This window comes from Bubalus bubalis, chromosome 12, assembly GCF_019923935.1.
Source record: "Bubalus bubalis isolate 160015118507 breed Murrah chromosome 12, NDDB_SH_1, whole genome shotgun sequence".
NCBI classification, from domain to species: Eukaryota; Metazoa; Chordata; class Mammalia; order Artiodactyla; family Bovidae; genus Bubalus; species Bubalus bubalis.
In genome coordinates this window covers 12856087-12875543 of record NC_059168.1, presented here as the reverse complement: position 1 = coordinate 12875543, position 19457 = coordinate 12856087, and the positions used below count along the sequence as shown (strand labels likewise).

General features: G+C 54.0%; 1 protein-coding gene across 24 annotated transcripts in view; it reads left to right on the top strand.

Moving 5' to 3' along the window:
• The window catches only part of DYSF (dysferlin), a 222990-nt gene that overhangs the window by 87958 nt on the left and 115575 nt on the right, over positions 1-19457 (top strand). For 15 of the 24 annotated variants that reach the window (XM_045162206.1, XM_045162217.1, XM_045162224.1 and 12 more), the window contains 7 exons: positions 6369-6410; positions 7994-8109; positions 8614-8727; positions 10193-10370; positions 10898-11022; positions 12947-13053; positions 18117-18309. In XM_045162206.1, coding sequence (XP_045018141.1) covers positions 6369-6410; positions 7994-8109; positions 8614-8727; positions 10193-10370; positions 10898-11022; positions 12947-13053; positions 18117-18309 — 875 coding nt within the window. The remainder of the gene's footprint in view (positions 1-6368; positions 6411-7993; positions 8110-8613; positions 8728-10192; positions 10371-10897; positions 11023-12946; positions 13054-18116; positions 18310-19457) is intronic. The other 9 variants (XM_045162214.1, XM_045162226.1, XM_045162222.1 and 6 more) reach the window with 1 other exon arrangement.

Here is a 19457-nt window from a genome sequence, read left to right as displayed (position 1 = left end):
CAAAGCAAGATAATGATATTTTTAAAGAACTTTGTCAATTTGTTGGGTGCATTTCATTGTTGCCTTAATTTTATTTCATTGGTATCTGGTAAAGTTGACCAATGTAAATTTAAAAATATTTAATATTCATCTTACATTTGCAAATTATATATATTTTACAAATTATATATATTTATATACTTTAAATTTTATTCTGCTATAAATTGCCTATTCATGCTTTGTCCATATTTTTGATGGTATGTTTGTCTTTTTCTCATTGTTTTTTAAGAGTTCTGTATGTAGATGGAGGTTAACTTTCTCCTGTCATCTATGTTGTGAATAATTTTTGTCAATTTTATCATTTAATAGTTTTTAACTATTAAATTAAAAAATTTTACATAGCCACATATATTAATTTTTTCCGTAGTGAATTAGGCAAGGGTTTAACATTACTTTTTAAAAAATTGTTCTTCTTTGGTGATACCAACACTGTATGTTGAATAATCTTTTCCCTACATTTTGAAATGCCACTTTTATCCCCTACTAAATTCCTAAGTGTGTTCTTGGTCCTATTTCTTGATTTTCTATTATCTTTAATTGGTATGTCTGCTTATTATTTCTTAGGTTTTGGTATCTGGGCTGTGCTGGCTCTGTAAAATTAATTGGAAAGATTTAAAGTCTTTTCTAACATCTGGAACAGTTTATATAACATAAGAATATAGTCTTTTGAGGGTTTGAAAGAATTCACCCATAAAACCATGTGGGCTAGGTGCCCTTTCTGAGTGGCTGTTGCACAACCTCTAAAACCTTTTCAGTTTCTCCTGTGATCACTGGTATTTTTAGTTTGTTACTTTTACTACAGTTAATTTTGATAACCTACATTTTCCTAGAAAAATATTTATTACATTGAGGTCTTCCAATTTTTTTATAGTGTTGTGCAGAACAATCTTTTATGATTTAAACAATTCTCTCTACTTTCTTATTTCTAATGATATGTGTTTGAATTTTCTTTTTTCTTGATTAGTGTTGTTAGAAGTTTTTCTTTCTCCCTCCTGTATTGAACTTTTCAAAGAAAAGTTTTTGGACTTAGATATGCGTTCTAATGGGCTTCCCAGCTGTGCAATAGTAAAGACTCCATCTGCCAATGCAGAAGACACAAGAGACTTGGGTTTGATGCCTGGGTCAGGAAGATCCTCTGGAGTAGGAAATGGCAACCCACCCCAGTATTCTTGCTGGGAAAATTCCATGGACAGGGGAGCCTGGCGGGCTATAGTTCATGGGGTCGCAAAGAGCTGGACACGTCTGAATGAATGTGCACAGGCACACTTTAGTTCTAATATTTTCTAATTTTTTATTCTCTCATCTTTTAAATCTTCTCTTTAACTCTCTTTAGACATATTTTGTTGTTTCCTTTTTAACTTTCTAATTGTGTGCTGAGTTGCTCAGTCATGTCTGATTCTTTGTGACCCCATGGACAGTAGCCCACCAGGGTCCTCTGTCCATGAGGATTCTCCTGGCAAGAACACTGGAGTGGGTTGCCATGCCCTTCTCCAGGGGATCTTCCCAACCCAGGGATGGAACCCAGGTCTCCTGATTGTAGGTGGATTCTTTACTGTCTGAGCCACCAGGGAAGCCCAACTTTCTAGTTAACTTGTGTTTATTTTCAGTATTTCTTATTGAAGTAATGGAAGTATGGTTTCTGCCACATATGTCATGCTTTTGGCCTTCAGCAAATCCCAAGGTTGTATTTATCTCTATTTTTTACTTTTATTTTTTACATTTAGATATTTAATCTATTTTGAGCTTCTTTTGATGTGTTTTCTGAGAGCAGTTTGATTTGATTCCTTTATAGATAGTTTTTCTTTTTTCTGGCTTGTAGGAATGTCTCTTTTTACTTGTAGTTTAAAAAATTATTTTGATCGGTCTAGGAGCAAGACTCTTGAATTTTTTCTGAGACACAGTGAATTCTTAAATCTGAGTTGAGGATTGATTTCATCTACTCTAATATTGTTGTCTGAGCAGCTGAAGACATGGAGAAGGGTGGGATAAGAGCTTTTCTGGAGCCAGGGAGCTCCAAGAGAGTTGTTCCAGTCTTCTCCCACCAGTCCCAACCTTGTAAGGTCCTTACAAAAATCCAGTGAGACTATAAATGTCACATTCTGGAACACAATAAACCCTAAAGTAATGTTGCTCTTTAGTATCATGATTATTGGCTTTCTGCATCCCTATTCTGATCTTTCCCCCCTGTACCAATTCTGCTTTTTACTGCTTCCCATGTGGTTTAAAACTGGCTATTGCATTTTTAGTTTCTTGTCATGCCTTCCTTTCCCTCCATCTTTCCTTTTATATTTTCCTTTTCCTCTTTGCTCTCTCCCTCGTTTTGTTTTGTTCCACAAAAGTTATGTCTTCCTGCACTCTACTGAGGAGTCCAAATCATTTCTTGAGAATTCAAGGTGAACACCCTCCTGAATTTTACAGACGCTGTTTCCTCCCTATTTCCCTATCCTGGTTGGCCCTCTGTTTTTCCCCTCCCCTTTTATTCACTCTCACACAGTCTCGCAAGATCTGGCCAGTGTTGGTGTCTTTCCACAGACAGGGTGTGTGGGTCTCCGTTCATCCATCTTCTCAGATCTTTATCTGGAGGTCAGGTTAGCATGCCCAGTTTCTGGCAGATTCCACCTAACACTTTTGAAGTTGACCAGTCTCCTCTAGATTCTCTGAAACATTTAAAAATATATATATACAAGTAAAAAATTCTGCAATGAACTTCCAGTTTCCCTCCCGATGCGTTAACCTCTAGCTGCCATGCTCATTTCATCCCTGATACTTGTCATTGTTGGAGTATACCAAAACTCCTTCCCAGAAGCCCTTGCTAAAGGGCTTCTCCTGCCCCAGCCCCTGCCCGTCCTGACTGTGGGAACTGCTGGTCCCAGGATGCGGTCCGCCTGTAGTTGCTGTTCCGATAGTTGGATGCAGAGCTAGAAAGATGGGAAGTGCGGGCAGTGTGTCATGCAGGTGGGTGGGAGAGACACTATCCTAGGCTCCTCATGGATCAGAACTCCTGCATGGAAGGAATCTCTTCTCCAGTTTGCCAGCTAGTGCTGTCCCTGTCTCTGAAGTCCAAGGGCAAATGTTGGCAGAGGCACAAAGTGCCTTTCTGACTGGTTTCCAGCAGCCACTGTTTCACGAGGCTACAGCTCTGCCAGCTGTCAGCCACCCGAGGGAGAGTTTAGATGCCTGTGCCCCCATCAGTCTTCATGTCTGGGGCTGGTGTTGACCTTGCTCTTTTCCAGGGTCGCCATGAGTATTTGAATGTGAACATGAGAAAGATATTTATTTGGTCACTAGATGGCGCTCAAGCCATGGGCAACCCATTGTGGTTCATGGACCACTGGCTCCCACAGTGTGCTTTGGACATAAATGAGAATCTTCTTGTCACCAGCTAAGCAGTTTTAAATACAGTTAAATAGCTTGATCTCTGTAGCAATAAAACAGTTAGAGTTACTGCTCAAACTGGAGCCGTTCTTCTTAAGCTCTCTCTAGGCCTGGAAGGTTAGCCCTTGCCTGCCTCCCTGCCAAGCTTCTCCCACTTGTCCTGAGGCCACCTCCGAATGTCACTCCAACTTTGAGCTCTTTTTGTTTTTCTCCACCCTAGGATGTTCCAGAATATCTGGGTGATGCGCGGCCCTTGCTTTTCCTACTACTCTCAAGGCTCAAACTAAACCAAACTATAAAAATGGATTCTTTCTCTATATTCTCCAGCCTCACGGTTCACCAGATTATTTAATCCAACCAGGAGTTTTTGTTTTCGTGTTTTTGTTGTTATTTCCAGCTAGGACAGGACCTAACACTAGCCTCTTAAGCACTTCTGACTGCAGGTTTGCCTGGCACAATTAAGTATTCCTTGGACCCTATGCTCCAAAGCATTTAGTAAAAAATTTATTTATTTATTTATTTTTTAATGAGGAGTGCTTTCCTGAGAAGCCTCAGTCCTTTTGAAAGGTAGCAGGCACATGAGCCCCATGAAACGTAGGTTTCATGGTACAAATTCTTTTATAACTTTGTACATATGAAAATCATGGTACATAAATAGCACTCAGGCAGTTTTTTCCATGGCTACGAAATCCAAAGTTCGTTTCTTTTTGTCTTTGGAGCATAGATGATGAGGATTTCCCAGCAGTTCTTGGTTTCTTCTCCTGCCTGGCGCTGGCTGGAGTCAGGCAGCCAAGCCGTGGGCGTGGGAGATGTGCTGAGAGGCAGAGGGAGCGGCTGGGCTGGCCACAGGTAATGGCCTCAGATGCTCCAGGAGAAGGGGGTCCTGAGCTGGGAGGGCCTGCCCTGTACTTCCACAGGTGAGGGAGCTGGGCTGGGCTGCTCAGGCCACAAAACTGGAAGCGTTCATCTGTGTTCTGGGGCTTCCCCAGCCCCTGTTCCTTAGGCTTAGGGAAAACACACCAGAACACTTGTGTTTTGGCAGAAGAGTGGTGAGGACTAAATAGAGGCTTTGTCTTGGGTGGCTTCACTGATGACTCTGCCCTTGACTTTATGAGCTGTCTGCAGACACAAGCATGATCCTCACACCTGGAGACCTGTGACCCTGCCCCCGAATTAGGAGTCGCTGGCCTTAGTTGTCGGCAGGGCCCTGTCTCACCATGCCTCATTCTGTGCCTGTTAGGTTTGTGGAACAAACCAATGAATGAATGAGGCAATTAGTGAAAAAGGTGTGGTTGGGAACCAGGCTGCTTGGCAGCCCCTAGCTTGGTCCTCCCAGCCACCAGAGGCACGTGTTGTTCAGATGACCGGGACTAGGGGCCAGCTGTGTCTGGGCTGGGCACTAGTTTGCAGCCAGAACGCAGAGTTGGTCTGTGGGTGGAAAGCTGTGTTTGCTTCTGTGAGGAGCACATGAGGGTCGGAACTATGACCTTGGCCTCATTAGCCCTAGATAACTGGCCAGGCCTGTTTGTAATAATTTGAAGGAACTTAAAGTGGAATCTGTTTCCTTCCGGCGGGCCCTGGTTGTGCTGTCCTGGGGGTGCAGCTGTGCCTGGGTCGGTCCTCTGTGGTTGCTGAAACTCTCCTGTGACCAGAGGCCTTGCTCCCCTCCTGATGAAAACCTATTCCTGTGGATATGAAAATGGCCATGAATTATGGTTTATGCACTCTGACTCCTGCCAGCCGGCATTCCTAGCTGAGGCCGGCTGTGGAGAGCTGAGGGGCCGGGTCCCAGGGCCGCAGGTCGCCCCCATCCTCCGTGCCACCTCTGTGCTCACTTGGTCGGCTCTGACCTTGTACCCATGTTCTCTCTGCTCCATGCCCTTTCTTTCTGTGTCTGCTCATTCTTCCTTCCTGCCACAATGTTCTGCTCAGCTCTTGGCTCTTAATTCTGATCATGGAGCTATAGGGAAATAGCAATAGGTATTATTTCTTGAAGGAGACTAACAGGTAAAGGTGATCAGTGAATGAAAATAATTAGGTATTTCACTAAACACAACCCCAGGTCAATCAGGACCCCAGACTGGGCCACACTTGGATGGTTGGAGGAGGAGACAGGGAAGGTCAGAGTGTGGCAAGAGGCAGAACCAGAGAGGACAGTGGAAGGAGACTGAGGATTGCATACTCCTTTGGGGGTGTCTTGTACTTGAAGTGAAGTTGGAAGTCTACCAGGGCATCTCCTTCCTTCTCTTATTTCTAGACCCTCCTTAGCCGTGTTTAGGGTACAACCAAGAGTAGAACATTCAGCTAATGGACAGTGTCTGGCACTGTGCTTCATTCGAAACAGCAGGTGCCAGAAGCCTCCTGTTTCAGAACTGTGCCCAGTGCCTGCTGTTGTGAAAATGCAACATGGTGCCCTTAGTGGTAATTCTAGAAATGACCACTAGGTGGAGATCTTGTGCCTTGAAATGCCTCCACTCCACGCAGTCAACCTGCCTGTGGGGTGGAGAGCTGTGTGTGCCTAGCTCTGGCCCTTTCACGATTCCCTCACCCTTTCTTTGCATCTGTACTTTGTTTCCCCCTCTTATCTGGCTATAATATGGCAAAGCACATATATATATATATATATATTTTTTTTTTTTCCCTTCCTGTGTTACTCCTTGAATGTATTGAGTCAAGTTTTCAATCGACAAACAACATACAGCCCTGCAGGCAGATGGCGGCGTGCACGCCGGGGCACTGGGGCTGTGTCTCGCTGAGGGGAGTGCACGGATGACTCAGTGTGTGATAAAGTCACAGCTGGGCTGGCCTTGGGGTCTCGGCCCACATCTGTTTCCCGTCCAGGAGCTGTTTTCCTTCTGTCTGCCGGCTGTCCATCCACAGTGCCTCGTTCACCTAATCGGTCCTCCACCCAGCCATGCCCATCCTAACCCCTCTTCCATTTCTTTACGCTTCAGAGGAGCCTGCAGGTGTGGTCAAGCCTCCTCCAGCCACAGAACGTACGTGCTCTCACCTCCGGGATGACATGACGAGGGAGTTGGGCCTTGAGGTTTTTACTGGAGGAGCAAGGGCGCTGGTTGTGGGGAAGTGTTCCATTTGCCTGTGGTGGGCTGGAGATTCCCCACCACAATCCCCAAGCTTAACTTTGGCTGTTACCTCTCAACCACGGTGGAATATGTAAATTGCTGGGAACGCTTCAAAGGCAATTCCCTCCCACTCTCTAACCCCCTTGCCGAATGTGCTGGGCCCTGGAACTCAAATGAGTTCACTCTCTCTAGCAGGGTGGGGGGTGGAGCAGGCAGGGGGTCCATGATGAGGAAGGGGAAGTGTGAGTCCTCTCAGGGACAGGGAGGAGGCCGGGGTGAACTGAAAACTCTTGAAGTTGAAATGTGCAAGGTAAATTACAGTCAAGATGATTAGTATAAATAATTAGTCATGCTTACAACAGCTCCATCAGGTCTTTCACCCCCATCCCCAAAGCCAGAGTGTGTGCTGGGGACTGGAGGGGGAGTGATGCTAGGTGCAGGGCTCTGGAACAGGCATGCTCCTGCATCTAGTTGGGAAAATCTTACTGCTCAGGGACGGGCTCAAGCCCAGGATCCCTGGTACCCGCCCCCCAGGGTCTGAGCACTCAGAGTCATCTCAGATAGTACCTGCTTCTGGGCCCACCTCCCACCTTTGCCATTCTGGAAACGGCCTCTTCCTCCTTCCTATAGTGGGGCACCCTGGCTTTTCAGGATTCTTAGAGTTTGGTCATTGAAGTCCTGTCCTAGGAAACTTGGCTGTCAGCTAGAAAGTCATGACATTAACAAAAGAGGGCCGTCAAAAAAAAAAAAAAAAAAAGGATGGAAATGATGTGGAGGAAAGATTTTGTCTCATCATTAGTGTAATTCTCAAACTCTCCTCCAACTTGCTCCACTGAAAGATCCTTCTTTGCACAAAGTGGGGAAGAGGAGGAGATGCCAGGATGAGTCAAGGCTATTAAATGGTCTGTCTCAACTTCATAAGGATACAGGGGTGGAGGAGACATGTGCCTGGGGCTGCCCTGTGTGTGGGGTGACATCAGGCCCCCTCCCTGGAGTCCAGGAGATGTCTCTGGTGACCAGGCTCTTGGGCCTTCTTTGTGCCTCCCCATAGGCTGGATGGCCTGAGACACAGATGGAAGGGCAGGGTGAGGAGGGGATGAGCGTGGGCTGGGAGGGGCAGGGCAGTGAGCCCGAGCCCAGCTTTGCATGCCGGCTGAGTGCATGGGCTTGAAGGTGAGACCGCTGGGGTCATGCCTCTTTGCAGTCGTGTGTTCCTTTTCATCTCTTGGCCTCAGCTTCCTCATCTATACAACGAGACTAATAAAAACAATACAAATCTCCATGTCTCGACATGGTGAGGATTAAAGTCCCGCAGGGGAGACAGCAGTAGCTCTCATGGGGTTCACTGTCCTTTATACGTTTGAGGGGGCCGCATCCTGTGCACGTGCGAGGTGCTGAGACCGGGGATGGGCTTGGCCTGAAGGTAGCAGGGCTGAGCGCTAGACAGCTCGTCTGGGCCAGCCCCTCTGATCTGCACCTATGTCTATGTCTCCCAGTGGACGACCATCTAGGCTTCCTCCCCACCTTCGGGCCCTGCTACATCAACCTCTATGGCAGCCCCAGGGAGTTCACTGGCTTCCCGGATCCCTATGCAGAGCTCAACACGGGCAAGGTGAGCCAGACAGGAACCCAGATCCTGGGGCCTGCCTGGGCAGTATCTGAGGTCAGCCTGGACTCCAAGGGCCTGGCGGTGCTTGAGCGGGCCCAGGGCCAGGCAGCTACTGGCTCAGAGACCCCTTCTTCCTCCCAGACCCCTCCTGGCCCCTTCTTCCCTCCCACTCTCTTCTTTGCCTCTCCTTCAGGGCAAGCCTGACATCTCCTCCCAACCCCCCACCCCCACCCCTGCTAATTTTCCTGGCACCCAAGGGGCCCAGCTTCTGTCTGTCTCAAATGTCATTCTCCCCTGGCGAGGTTGGACCCTGGTGCTGACCATCAGGGTGGCATGGCCCTTGAACCCTCTGGGCCACCGTTTCCTCATCTGCAGAGTGATGGGGTGTGGCTCAGGGCCCTGCTGGTTTTCTGGGAGATGGGTGACCTCTGGGCCAGATGAGGTTCCTTCCCTTCCCCTTCTCCCCTCCACTCCCCCTGCTCCTGGTGACCCTTCCTCCCCTCTCAGGGAGAAGGCGTGGCCTACCGAGGCCGGCTCCTGCTCTCCCTGGAGACCAAGCTGGTGGAGCGCAGTGAACAGAAAGTGGAGGCTCTCTCTGCCGATGACATCCTTCGGGTAGAGGTGAGGGGCGTGGCCCTGGGAGGGGCCAGAAGGGCAGCGGCCAAGTGGGGCTGGTGGAGGAGGGCTCAGCTCCACCCATACTCACATGCCTTCTCACCTCTGGGCCTCAGAGTAACCCAGCACCTGGTCTGCCTTCCTGAGGAATGTTCAGAGGCTCAAAGAAGATAAAAAGTGGAAAGTGTTCCTGAAATGAAAGTGTTAGTCGCTCAGTCGTGTCCGACTCTTTTCAACCCCATGGACTGTAGCTTGCCAGGATCCTCTGTCTATGGGTTTCTCTAGCCAAGAGTACTGGAGTGGGTAGCCATGCCCTCCTCCAGGGGATCTTCCCGACCCAGGGATCGAACCCGAGTCTCCTGCATTCCAGACAGATTCTTTATCGTCTGAGCCCAAAGAAGATAAATAGAAGTATTTTGAAGTCTAGAGCTTGATGCAGGATGAGAGGCTGTTTTAAAATAGCTAACACTTATGAATCTCTGACTGTTTGTTTTTCACACTATGCTGATGATACTCCTGATGTCACTGAGTCCTCCCAGCACCTGCCAGGTGGCTGCTCTGAGTATCCCCATTTTACAGATGAGAACACTGAGGCTCAAATGTAACAAAGCAGCAAGTGGTGGAACCGGGCCTTATTTCTAGGAGGCAGCTATGTGGAGTCTTCATGAGGGATTATACGCTCTCACCCTGTAGTCAGTGGTGCTGGTTTGACTTCTGGCTTGTCCACTTACCAGTTGTATCAGTTTTCCTATATGTAAAGTGGGAGTAATAATTATACACACCTTAAAAGATTATTGTGAGAAAGAAGTTTATTCTTACCAGCACGCAGTAGGTGCTCGATAAGTGTTAGCTATTGTCACTGTGTGCTTGACCTAATAAACCAGTCATGTAACCCCTCTCCCCTCTGCCTTCCACAGAGGGGATTGTAAAGTCATCTTGGTTCAAGCCGGGATGTGTGGTTGGGTGCTGGCCATGTCCTCAGCCTGGTGCCTGATGCCCAGCGGGGACAATGGGGCTCATTCATCCCATGCGTGCGGCAGCCTGCGATGCTGCAGGGCTGGCCGGCGTGGTGGAGAGCCTGAGTGGTGCGGAGTGGGTGTTCTGGGTGGGCACATGGTGCGTTATGGCCTTCGGCCCCTTCTGGAAAGGCAGAGGCAGGAGGCCAGGCTCCCCGGGGTTGTGGTGCCTCTGCTGCTGGTTTGGATTAAGGAGCTCCATGACCTCGGAGGCGCGGACCTTAGTAGAGGAACACGGCCAAACACACAGGCCTGGAATGAGTTTGCTCAGTTACTGACCAAATCTGGGCTCTGGTGCCGAGCCGGAGCACTCGCCACCCACCCGTCCAGCCAGGGTTTATTGGGTGCCAGGCTCAGCCAGGGCCTCCCAGCCACGTGACCCCCTCCCCCCCCCCCCCGCACTGGTGTCCCTGTCCCTCCCCCCGTGACCCCGAGGCTGCCCTCTCTGCCCCCAGAAGTACCTCCGGAGGCGCAAGTACTCGCTCTTTGCCGCCTTCTACTCAGCCACCATGCTGCAGGACGTCGATGATGCCGTCCAGTTCGAGGTCAGCATTGGGAACTATGGCAACAAGTTCGACACCACCTGCCTGCCGCTGGCCTCCACCACCCAGTACAGCCGGGCGGTCTTTGATGGTGAGGCCGGAGGCTGCATGCCTGGCGGGGGACCTAGGCCTCAGAGCAGGGGCCGAGCCCTAAATCCCATCCCCTGCGGAAAGCTTCTGGAGGCTCGCCCAAAGGCACACGGGTTCGGGGGCCCCCTAGTCTGCTCCCCGCTGTGCTGCCTCCCCGTGCTCATCTCCGGGTGCATCCCTCCTGCTGGGATCCATAGACTGGGCTCCTGACACCAGCAGGTGTCGGCCTTGATCTTGACCTTTGGCGACCACTCATTCCATGGTGGGTGTGGGGCTTGGCGTAGAGATTTTGGAGAGCGTGGGATTCCCAGGGTCCTTCTGACAGCGCCTCGGTTTTGATGTGCTAAGGAGCCCTAATGAGAGCAGCAGCCGTCTGCTCGGTGTGTGAGGGGGCTCTTGGCACCTCGCCCGGGCACTGGGGATACAGGGCATGCCACAGCTGTCTTAGCGGGGGGCGGGTGTTTGCATCCGCCCCTACTGCGCCCCCACGCCCCGCCCGGCTCAGCGCCAGGCCCCGCGTCCTTCCAGGATGCCACTACTACTACTTACCCTGGGGCAACGTGAAGCCCGTGGTGGTGCTGTCGTCTTACTGGGAGGACATCAGCCACAGAGTCGAGGCTCAGAACCAGCTTCTCAGGATTGCCGACCAGCTGGTGAGTGGACGCCGCCACCACCCACAGCACCCCATGCATGCACCCCTCCCGCCCCGTGGGTGTCTTCAGTCCTGCCTCCACAGGGGCTAAGCCTGCAGACCTCACGATGCCTGTGGTCCCTGTGTCCTGACCAGGCCAGGCTTGCAGTCCTGCCCTGCACACTGGGAAGAGAGGAGAGGGAGGGAGCACAGCCTTGGGGGGATCATCCCTAGTCTGAGGTAGGAGACGGCACAGAGAAACAGCTGAGAGAGACCGAGCTGGGAGCAGAGGACAGAGCCTGCAGCCATCCATCCACCCATTCATTCACTCATCGAATGCCTTTGACTCTTAGCACAGCAAGGGTTGTGCTGGAAACATCTAGCTAGAGGGTGGACGTGAACAGGATGCTGCCCCTGACTCCAGGGGTCAGCTTAGCAAAGGAGTAGGCAGGTTCATCCACCCCTCTCCTACAGAGGCTGGAATTTCAGTTCAGACGTTGCTCCAGGAGTCCCTAGGGAGGGGGGCTCAGAGGAGAGAGGAGGCCAGTTAGCATCAGGAAAGCAACTCAGGGCGGCGAGGGGCCGCATCCAGTGAGGGGAGTTGGGGGCCAGTTAGGATGCCCTTGCTGGGGTCCAGGGGAGTGGCTCTGGGAGGGAGCTGACCTCAGGGAGAAAACAGAAAGAGTTGAGCTGCAAGGACTTGGTGGTCTGTTGGACTGGGGAGCGGGGGCTGTGAGGAGGGCCTCCAGTGGCTGGGATCCGGGGAGAAGAGCAGGGCTGTGAGGTCAGGAGTGTGTCCTGTCCTGGATGTGGCTGGGGGTTACTGGTGGATGCTGGGATTTGCAGGCCTGGCGCTTGGCCAGAGAGCAGAGGAGAGTCAAAGTGGGCAGAGGGGAGAGGCCAAGGGCGGAAGATCCTGGTGGTGGCCCCTGGCCATTTCTGTGTGTGCACGGGGTGGAGGCTCAGCCACAAGGTGTGTGGCCCGTGAGAACAGGGGGAGGCAGGTGTGCATGCTTTGGGGGCCCACAAGGGCAGCAGGGTAGAGGGCAGGGCGTTGAGAGGTTTGGACAGGTGGAGGAGGTGAGCGTGGTGAGAAGGGAAGGGGGGAATGGGGATTTTAGAATGGCTGGGAGGGGTTGTCGGCCCCAGATGGGGACCACGATGACCCACACTTTCCCTGAGACCCGCAGTTCTCTGGGAGGGAGGGACCAGTCCACGCCCAGGTTTGGGAGAACTCGGAGTCGATTTTGTGCAAGTCCAGCATTTTCTTGGCCATCAGTCCTCTCCCAGGCCATGCCTGGCAGACAGGGGCTGGCTGTTCCTTCCAGGGCCTGTCTGTCTGCAGTGTGGTGGGCCCAGGGTGGAGCGCAGGCTCAGGAAGGCAGAAAAGGTGGGCAAGGGGATGGGGATGGAGGCACAAGTCCTTGGCCTGAGCGTGACCTGTTGGGAGATCTCTGTCTCCCAGTTCAGGCCTGAGGCCTGGGGCTGGAGCGCCCCCTGGAGGAGACCAGTTGCAATGGGGGCACGAGTAGGAGTTTGGGGAGGGAAGACCCTCTGGGGCAGGCTGTCTGAGCGCTCCCGAAGGAAGGAGCATGGGATCCAAGCCTGCTTGGGTGGTAAGGTTTGGAAAGGAGAGAGGGTGCAGGTGGGACCTGGAGCTGGCTCTGAGGTCGCTTACCTGTGAGACCTGGCTTGACGGGGCCGTGGAGAGCGAGATACACAAGCGTGGTGGGAGTCCCACGTCTGGGAATTGGATGTTTGGTGCGGGGAACCCTGCAAAGTTCTTGAGCCACGACAGCCGCTGGCTCGTGGGGTCCGTACTCTGCCTTCTTGGCTCTCACTGTTCTTTCCTTTTTGGTTCAGGGGCTGGGCTGTGGTGACAGGACCTGGGGATTGAGGGTCCGCCCCACGGTGACCTTCCTGACCCCTGCCCGCCCGTTCCACAGGAAGCCGGCTTGGAGCAAGTCCACTTGGCCCTGAAGGCTCAGTGCTCCGACGAGGACGTGGACTCCCTGGTGGCTCAGCTGATGGATGAGCTCATCGCAGGCTGCAGGTAGGGGGTGCCCGGCACCCACGGCGCCCTCCCCTTCTGGCTGGCCGGGCCCTTTCCCGGGAGTGTTCGTGTGTGGCGGTGAGCGACGGCACGTCTCCCCGGCCACGCTTGGCTAGCAGTCCAGCCCGTGCTGAGTCCAAAGGTGGTGGAGCCAGCGCGGGGAGTTGAAAAGGTGACATTTAGAGCAGGTCATAAATCTCCCTGCAGCAGCGGCAGCTGCGGGCCCAGGGCGGCCCGGCTCACCTGAATGGGGAGCGTTGTGTCTCTGATCCCCGACCTCTTATTTCCCTGATGGAATCTCCAGGAGGAGCTGGCTGGTGGGGGTGAAGGCGCCCCTCCTCCCCCCAAGGCTGTGTCAGGGACCAGTGTTTCTGTTTAGCCTTCTATTGACATGGCTGATTGTCAGCTTCAGGAAAAGGGAGCCCCAGGGGTGAAGGAGAATGGGGGTTCAGGGCCCTGGTAGAAGGGGAAGCATCTGAACCTCTCCTCCACAGCTGGGTGATTTGGGGCTCACCAGCCACCTGCTCTGAACCTTGGTTTCCTCGTTTCAACCTGACATTAAGAATATTGTAACCACTTTATAATGTCACATAAGCAAAATGCCTGGCCCTTAGGACGTATTTAATAAATGATAGCTGTGATTATTATCAAGCAGAAGAAACATTAAGGAGACTTAGATTCTCATCCTGTTACCCACCTTTGTGGCTTTGGGCAACTTCACTTCTTTGGGCCTCAGTTTTCCCAGGTATTAAATGGACTTAATAATAGACAGCAGTCTTTTTTCTTACCATGGGATTAAGTGTGAATGTATGCAGATATATTCTACACCCTCCTCTAAATCGTCTCACCCTAGCCCCTGTGGAATGTATAAGTGCTATGTGGCTGCCTGCCCCTTCTGGTCCTTTGTACCCCAGGTAGGAAGCACACCTTTATCAGAAATGGCCCTGTGGCCTGCTGCCCAGATGGGTCATTCATTCCTCCAAACTTTACTGAGACCTGGCAGGTTCCAAGCGAGGAACCTAAAGCATGTTACAAGGGTGCAGCTTCAGCCCTCTCGGGGGTGATGAGGCAGAAGTGAGCAAATGAAGGAAAGTGTTGGGGGCTCGAGGCATGTGCCCTCGGAGCTCAGAGCAGGTGCATCTTGTGAAAATCTATAGACGCTTCCTGGAGGCAGTGGTGCCCTAGGAGAACTCTGGAGGGGAGGAGTCAGCCTTTGGGGAACGGACTTCTGGGCATGGGCGCAGGAGCCTTGGATACCTGCTGCCTCCTGGGGGTTGTGAGGGGAGCTGCAGTCCCGTTGGGACAGGCCTCAGGGGGTTGCTAAGGCAAGCCCAGAGCTGGGGGCAGCGGGGGCCCAGGGATTCCTGGGGTTCAGAACTCACTCTGGCTGCAGTGAGAGTGGTGGGCTGGGGCTGGTGGTGAGGGGTGACTGATGAAGGCATCACCCAAGGCAGGGGACTCAGGGACATGGGTGAGAGAAGTAGAGGGCAACGTGGACTGTTCAGGAGGCATTGTGGTGAGTAACAGCCTCATGGGGACCACTTTCTGTGCCAGGTGCGGTTCTGAGAATTTCACCTGTATTAACTGATCATAAGAATCTTATGAGGTGGGAAGTAGAGGGATCCACATTTTACAGATGAGAAAACAGGCTCCGAGAGGTTAATCGCCCAGATTCACACCCTAGTAAGTGGCTGATCCCCTCGCTGTGCTGCTCTGTACTGGACAGGCTTTGATGGTGGATTGAGTGTGGGGGCCCAGGGAAGGTCCAGAATGGTCCCTTGGCTCTGGCCAGAGCAGGAGGGTGGAGAGCAGGGCCATTTCTGGAGGGGGACAGTGGGAGAAGAGCAGCTTTGGTAGAGGGAGAGGTGCTCGGGGCTGGCAGTGCTGAGTAGCAGTTGTCTGTGGTCTGGAGGTTGGAGGTCACTGTGAAGCTAGAGGGGGTACCCTCAGCAGGGGCAGCCGCAGAGTGCCTGGCTGTGCCCCACTGCCCGACCTGACAGCTCGGGTGCGGAGGGCGGGCCGGGGCTCTGGGTTCAGCATGGTCTGCTCATGACTCACGCGTGGTGTGGACCTTGGCAGGTCCGAGGGGCCTGACACATCTGAGACGGGTGGGTCCTGGGCCCCTGGGCCATTGCACCGCTCTCCCAGTGACCCCCTCTTGACGTACTTGGCTCAAAATGCCTCTGCCAAAGCCTGGTCCCCTTGAATCACTCTCCTGGGGATAGAAGGTGGCCGGGGGCCTCCTGGAGAGCCCTGGTCTCAAGTCAGGGGCTTGTGAGGAGGGTCCCACCCCCTTGGGAGGGCACGCACGGCTCTCTATGGAAGATCTGTTCCCTCGGCTCCATCTGGGCCACCAATAGCCCTGGGGTGGCAGAAAGAGAGCTCCCCTCCCCAACCCGGCTCTGTGTTGTGCATCATTGCAGCCAACAGCAGGGCAGCTGGGTGCAGATTACATGAGCCAGCTTGCCATAGATGACCGCCAGCTGCTCGCCCATTCCTCCGGCCAGCCCCCGCCCACCACTCCACCATCAAGAGCCCTTCGTTTGCACAGATCCCTTCCTGCCGCATCTCCTGGGAGCCCCTCTCCCCACTGTGCCAGTCGCGCCCACTCTGCTCCTTCGGCCCAGCCTTCTCCTCTCATCTCCTGACCCATGGACCCATCTGCCAGCCACACCTGGGTGTCCACCGGGCACATCCTATCATTTTCTGTGATCTTCCTAAGCCTGTGTCCTGCCACCTCCACTCCAGCCCTGCAGCGGCTCCCGTTGCCTTCAGGAAAAGCCAGCCTCGTCTGACACGTGGACTTCTCTGTCTCCACTGCCTGCTCCTGGACCTCAGCAGTCTCACCCTCCGGCCCCCCGGAGCCTCCGTGCTGGCTCACTCCCTTGCACGTGCTCCCCCCGCCTCTGAGCCTTGTCTTCTGCACATTCTGCTTCTTCAGCCAGAAGGCCCTTCCTGCTCTGCTCGGCCTGACCTGCTTCTGCCGACCTGCCAGTGCAGCTTGAGTCCTCTTCCTCCAGGAAGTACTCCGGACTCTGAGAAAGCTCAGGAGGGGAGCTTGTCTGTTCCAGGGCCTTCCTGAAGGTAGAGCTGGGTCTCATCCCTGGATCCAGCCTCTGGTCAGGACCAACAGAGCTGTTCCTCATGAGGATTGAAATGAATGACCCAGTGCCCAGGGTATCTTTCAGGCTGGACACTCTCCCCTCCCAGGCAGCATCCCTGATAAAGGCATCCACTCTCCGCGGGGGCAGACAGCCACCTCATGGACAGCCCAGCTCTGCTCCTAGCCTGTGCTGGACCCTGCCCTGGGCTGGCCTGTCGTTTCCAAGTCATCCAGGGTTGGTAGAGCGACTGCCCCTGCTTGGGGTTGGGGCCCTGTCATCGGCCTCCACTTCCAGGTCTCCCTTTTTTCTGGGCCTGCCTTGTGCTTTACGGGGTGGGAAAGGGCCGGGGCACCTTGCTTGTGGCAGTTACGGGTCTCGACTGTTTCTTGGGGAGCCTTGGCTGGGCTGGTGGCCTCCATGAAAATCTCCCTTTGGTGGTCTGCATGGCAGTCCCTCTCAGTTCCCGACCCAGGCTGGGAGCATAAATCACCCTGGTTGGCTCTACTCTCCATATCCCACTCCAGACCCGCCTGCCCCCGCCCTCAGGCCCACTGAGGCCTCCTTCCCAGCAGGCCCAGCCCAGGAGTCCGGTCGGGCCCCCCTTCACCCTCCGAACATGCCCCTCCGCCGTGCTCTGGGGAGCTGGGGATGAAGGCCGCCCCTCTCCTGGCCTGGGGCAGCCCCATCCGAGGCACCCTCGGGGCAGTAAATATTATATTACCACAGGGTGTGCAGTACGTGACCTGAGACAGGCCCCAGGGCTTAAGTTTCCTGAGATGGAGTTTGCGTACTGCTCCCCCCACCCTAAAAATTCAATTAAAAAAAATAACAGGAAAAATGTAGTGCGCCGAGGGCCTGCCAGAGTGGTGTATCTGGCGGCGGCGGTGCCGCTGCGCTCGGCGGTAATTGGTTCTGCATAGCTCGGGGAAATTGGCAGAAAAATAAATCAGCCGGGAGCCGGGAGTCGAGACACCGCGGGGAGGGAACGTGAGGTGGGGGGTGGCTGCGAGTGGTGGGAGCAGATCTGGTGAGCAAGCGGGCTTGACTGATGTCCTGTTTGCGAGTCAAGGGCTTAGCGGGGGTGGGGCGGCCCGTGCCCTGGAGCAGAAGTAATCTGGAGGAGTCCTGCCCGGTGAGAAGAGCACAGAGGCCGCCACCCGCCCCTTCCGTCCTCTGTGACCCCTGTGTGCGTACTAACTGACCCCGGGCCTTGGTGTGGGCCGGAGGAGCCATATAAAGGGGCGCCCAGGCAGGGAGCCCAGCCTTTGGATGAGGGTGGTCAGAGTTATATGCCTCCAAATAGGGTTGAGTTTAAACCCAACCCCCCTACTGGAGGCTTGGGGGCCGTGTTTCTGGGACTGCGTGTACCCCCACCTCCTCTCCAAAGGCTTCCCAAGGCAGAGGGTTCTGGGAGGGGTACTGTGGGGCCACCCTGGGTCGACCCATCTGTGCTGCTGGCTCCTGGCCTCCCCACAGCGTCTGCAGTGGCTTGTCAGGGGTCCATAAATTTCCTTCTTGAAGAAAGTGTGCGTACAACAGAATGGATTCGTTTCAGCCAAAGGCAACTTAGTGCTCAGGCCTCTGCTCTAGGAGGGTGCAGCGGGGGCAGGAGGGACCCACCGGGCCTCTGGGGGCTTGCAGTCAGTTGGGCAGAGGGGACGCACAGGTGAAAGAGGTCACAGAACTGGAGGCTGAGAGGGTAGGTTCCAGACGGGCAGCCTCAGAACAGAGAGGTACTTCAGAGCAGGAGGCACTCTGGCCAGGGTGGTTGGGGCAGGCTTCCTGGAGGAGGTGGCTGGAGGAGGTACCCAGGGCAGGTGGAGCAGCCAGCAGGAAGCTGAGGGTTTGAAGCCTGTTGTGAGTGCCTGTGCACACGTGTACACGCCTGTGTGTGTGCCCGGGCCCAGGTGAGTGCTGGGCTCTGGCTCATCAGGCAAATCCCGTCTCTGTCCGTCATAGCCAACCCCTGGGTGATGTCCAGGAGAAGCCCTCTGCCACCCACCTGGACCAGTACCTGTACCAGCTGCGCACCCGCCACCTGACCCAGATCACCGAGGCGGCCCAGGCCCTGAAGCTCGGCCACAGTGAGCTCCCTGCCGCCCTGGAGCAGGCTGAGGACTGGCTCCTGCGGCTCCGTGCCCTGGCTGACGAGGTAGCTGACCCTGCGTGGTGCCTTCCTTCCCGCCTGGGATGTCAGAGCTGGGAGGGGCAGGGGGATGTCTGGTGCAAACTGGCTCTGTTGCGGGGTAACCTTGGGGAGGTGACTTAATCTCTCAGCCTCCATGTTTGCCTTCAGAGGGGATACTGGGTGTGGTGGGGCCCAGCCCAGAATCTGGCATGTAGTAGGTGCTTGATAAATGCCCCTGAAGAAAGAAAGTGAAGTCACTCCGTCATGTCTGACTCTTTGCGACCCCATGGACTGTAGCCCACCATGCTCCTCCATCCATGGGATTTTCCAGGCAAGAGAACTAGAGTGGGTTGCCATTTCCTTTTCCGGACCAAGAATACTTGAGCGGGTTGCCATGCCCTCCTCCAGGGGATCTTCCTGACCCAGGGATCGAACCTGGGTCTCGAACGTTGTAGGCAGATGCTTTACCATCTGAGTCACCAGGGAAGTTCAAAAATGCCCCCAAGTATGCTCAATAAATGTGCTTAATAAATGCTGCCGAGGGCTTCCCAGGTGCCTCACTGGTAAAGAATCCGCCTGTAGTGCAGGAGTAGCAGGAGATGTGGGTTTGGTCCCTGGGTCAGGAAGATCCCCTGGAGGAGGGCATGGCAACCCGCTTAAGTATTCTTGCCAAGAAAATTTCATGGACAGAGGAGCCTGGTGGGCTTCAGGCCAGAGGGTCACAAAAAGTCAGACATGACTGAAGAGACTTAGTGCAAATGGTGCCAAAGTATGTCAGAGACAGAGCTGGGACCAGAATTCGGGGCGCCTGGTCCAGTGCCAGGGCCCCCTTCCCCAGGGATCCAGCCCCACCTCCCCACCTACCTGTCTGCCTCGAGCCTGCCTCACAGGACCCTGTGTTTCCTGCCCGCCTGGATGCTCCTGAGCCCCAGGCTTGAGGAGGCTCCACCTGTAGTAATGTTGCATCTACACCCTGAACCCTCTGCCCTCCGGGGTCAGATGCCCCCACCAGGTCTCCAGGGAAGCCGGCAGGCCACAGATGTGTCTAGAATGAGGAGAAAGGTCTGCCCATATGTCATGGGTGGACACAGGTGCTGACCACCCTGGCCAGAGCCATGTGGGACCCCCAGGGAGGGAGGTCGTGAGGCATGATCTCTGCAGAAGGGGTGTGC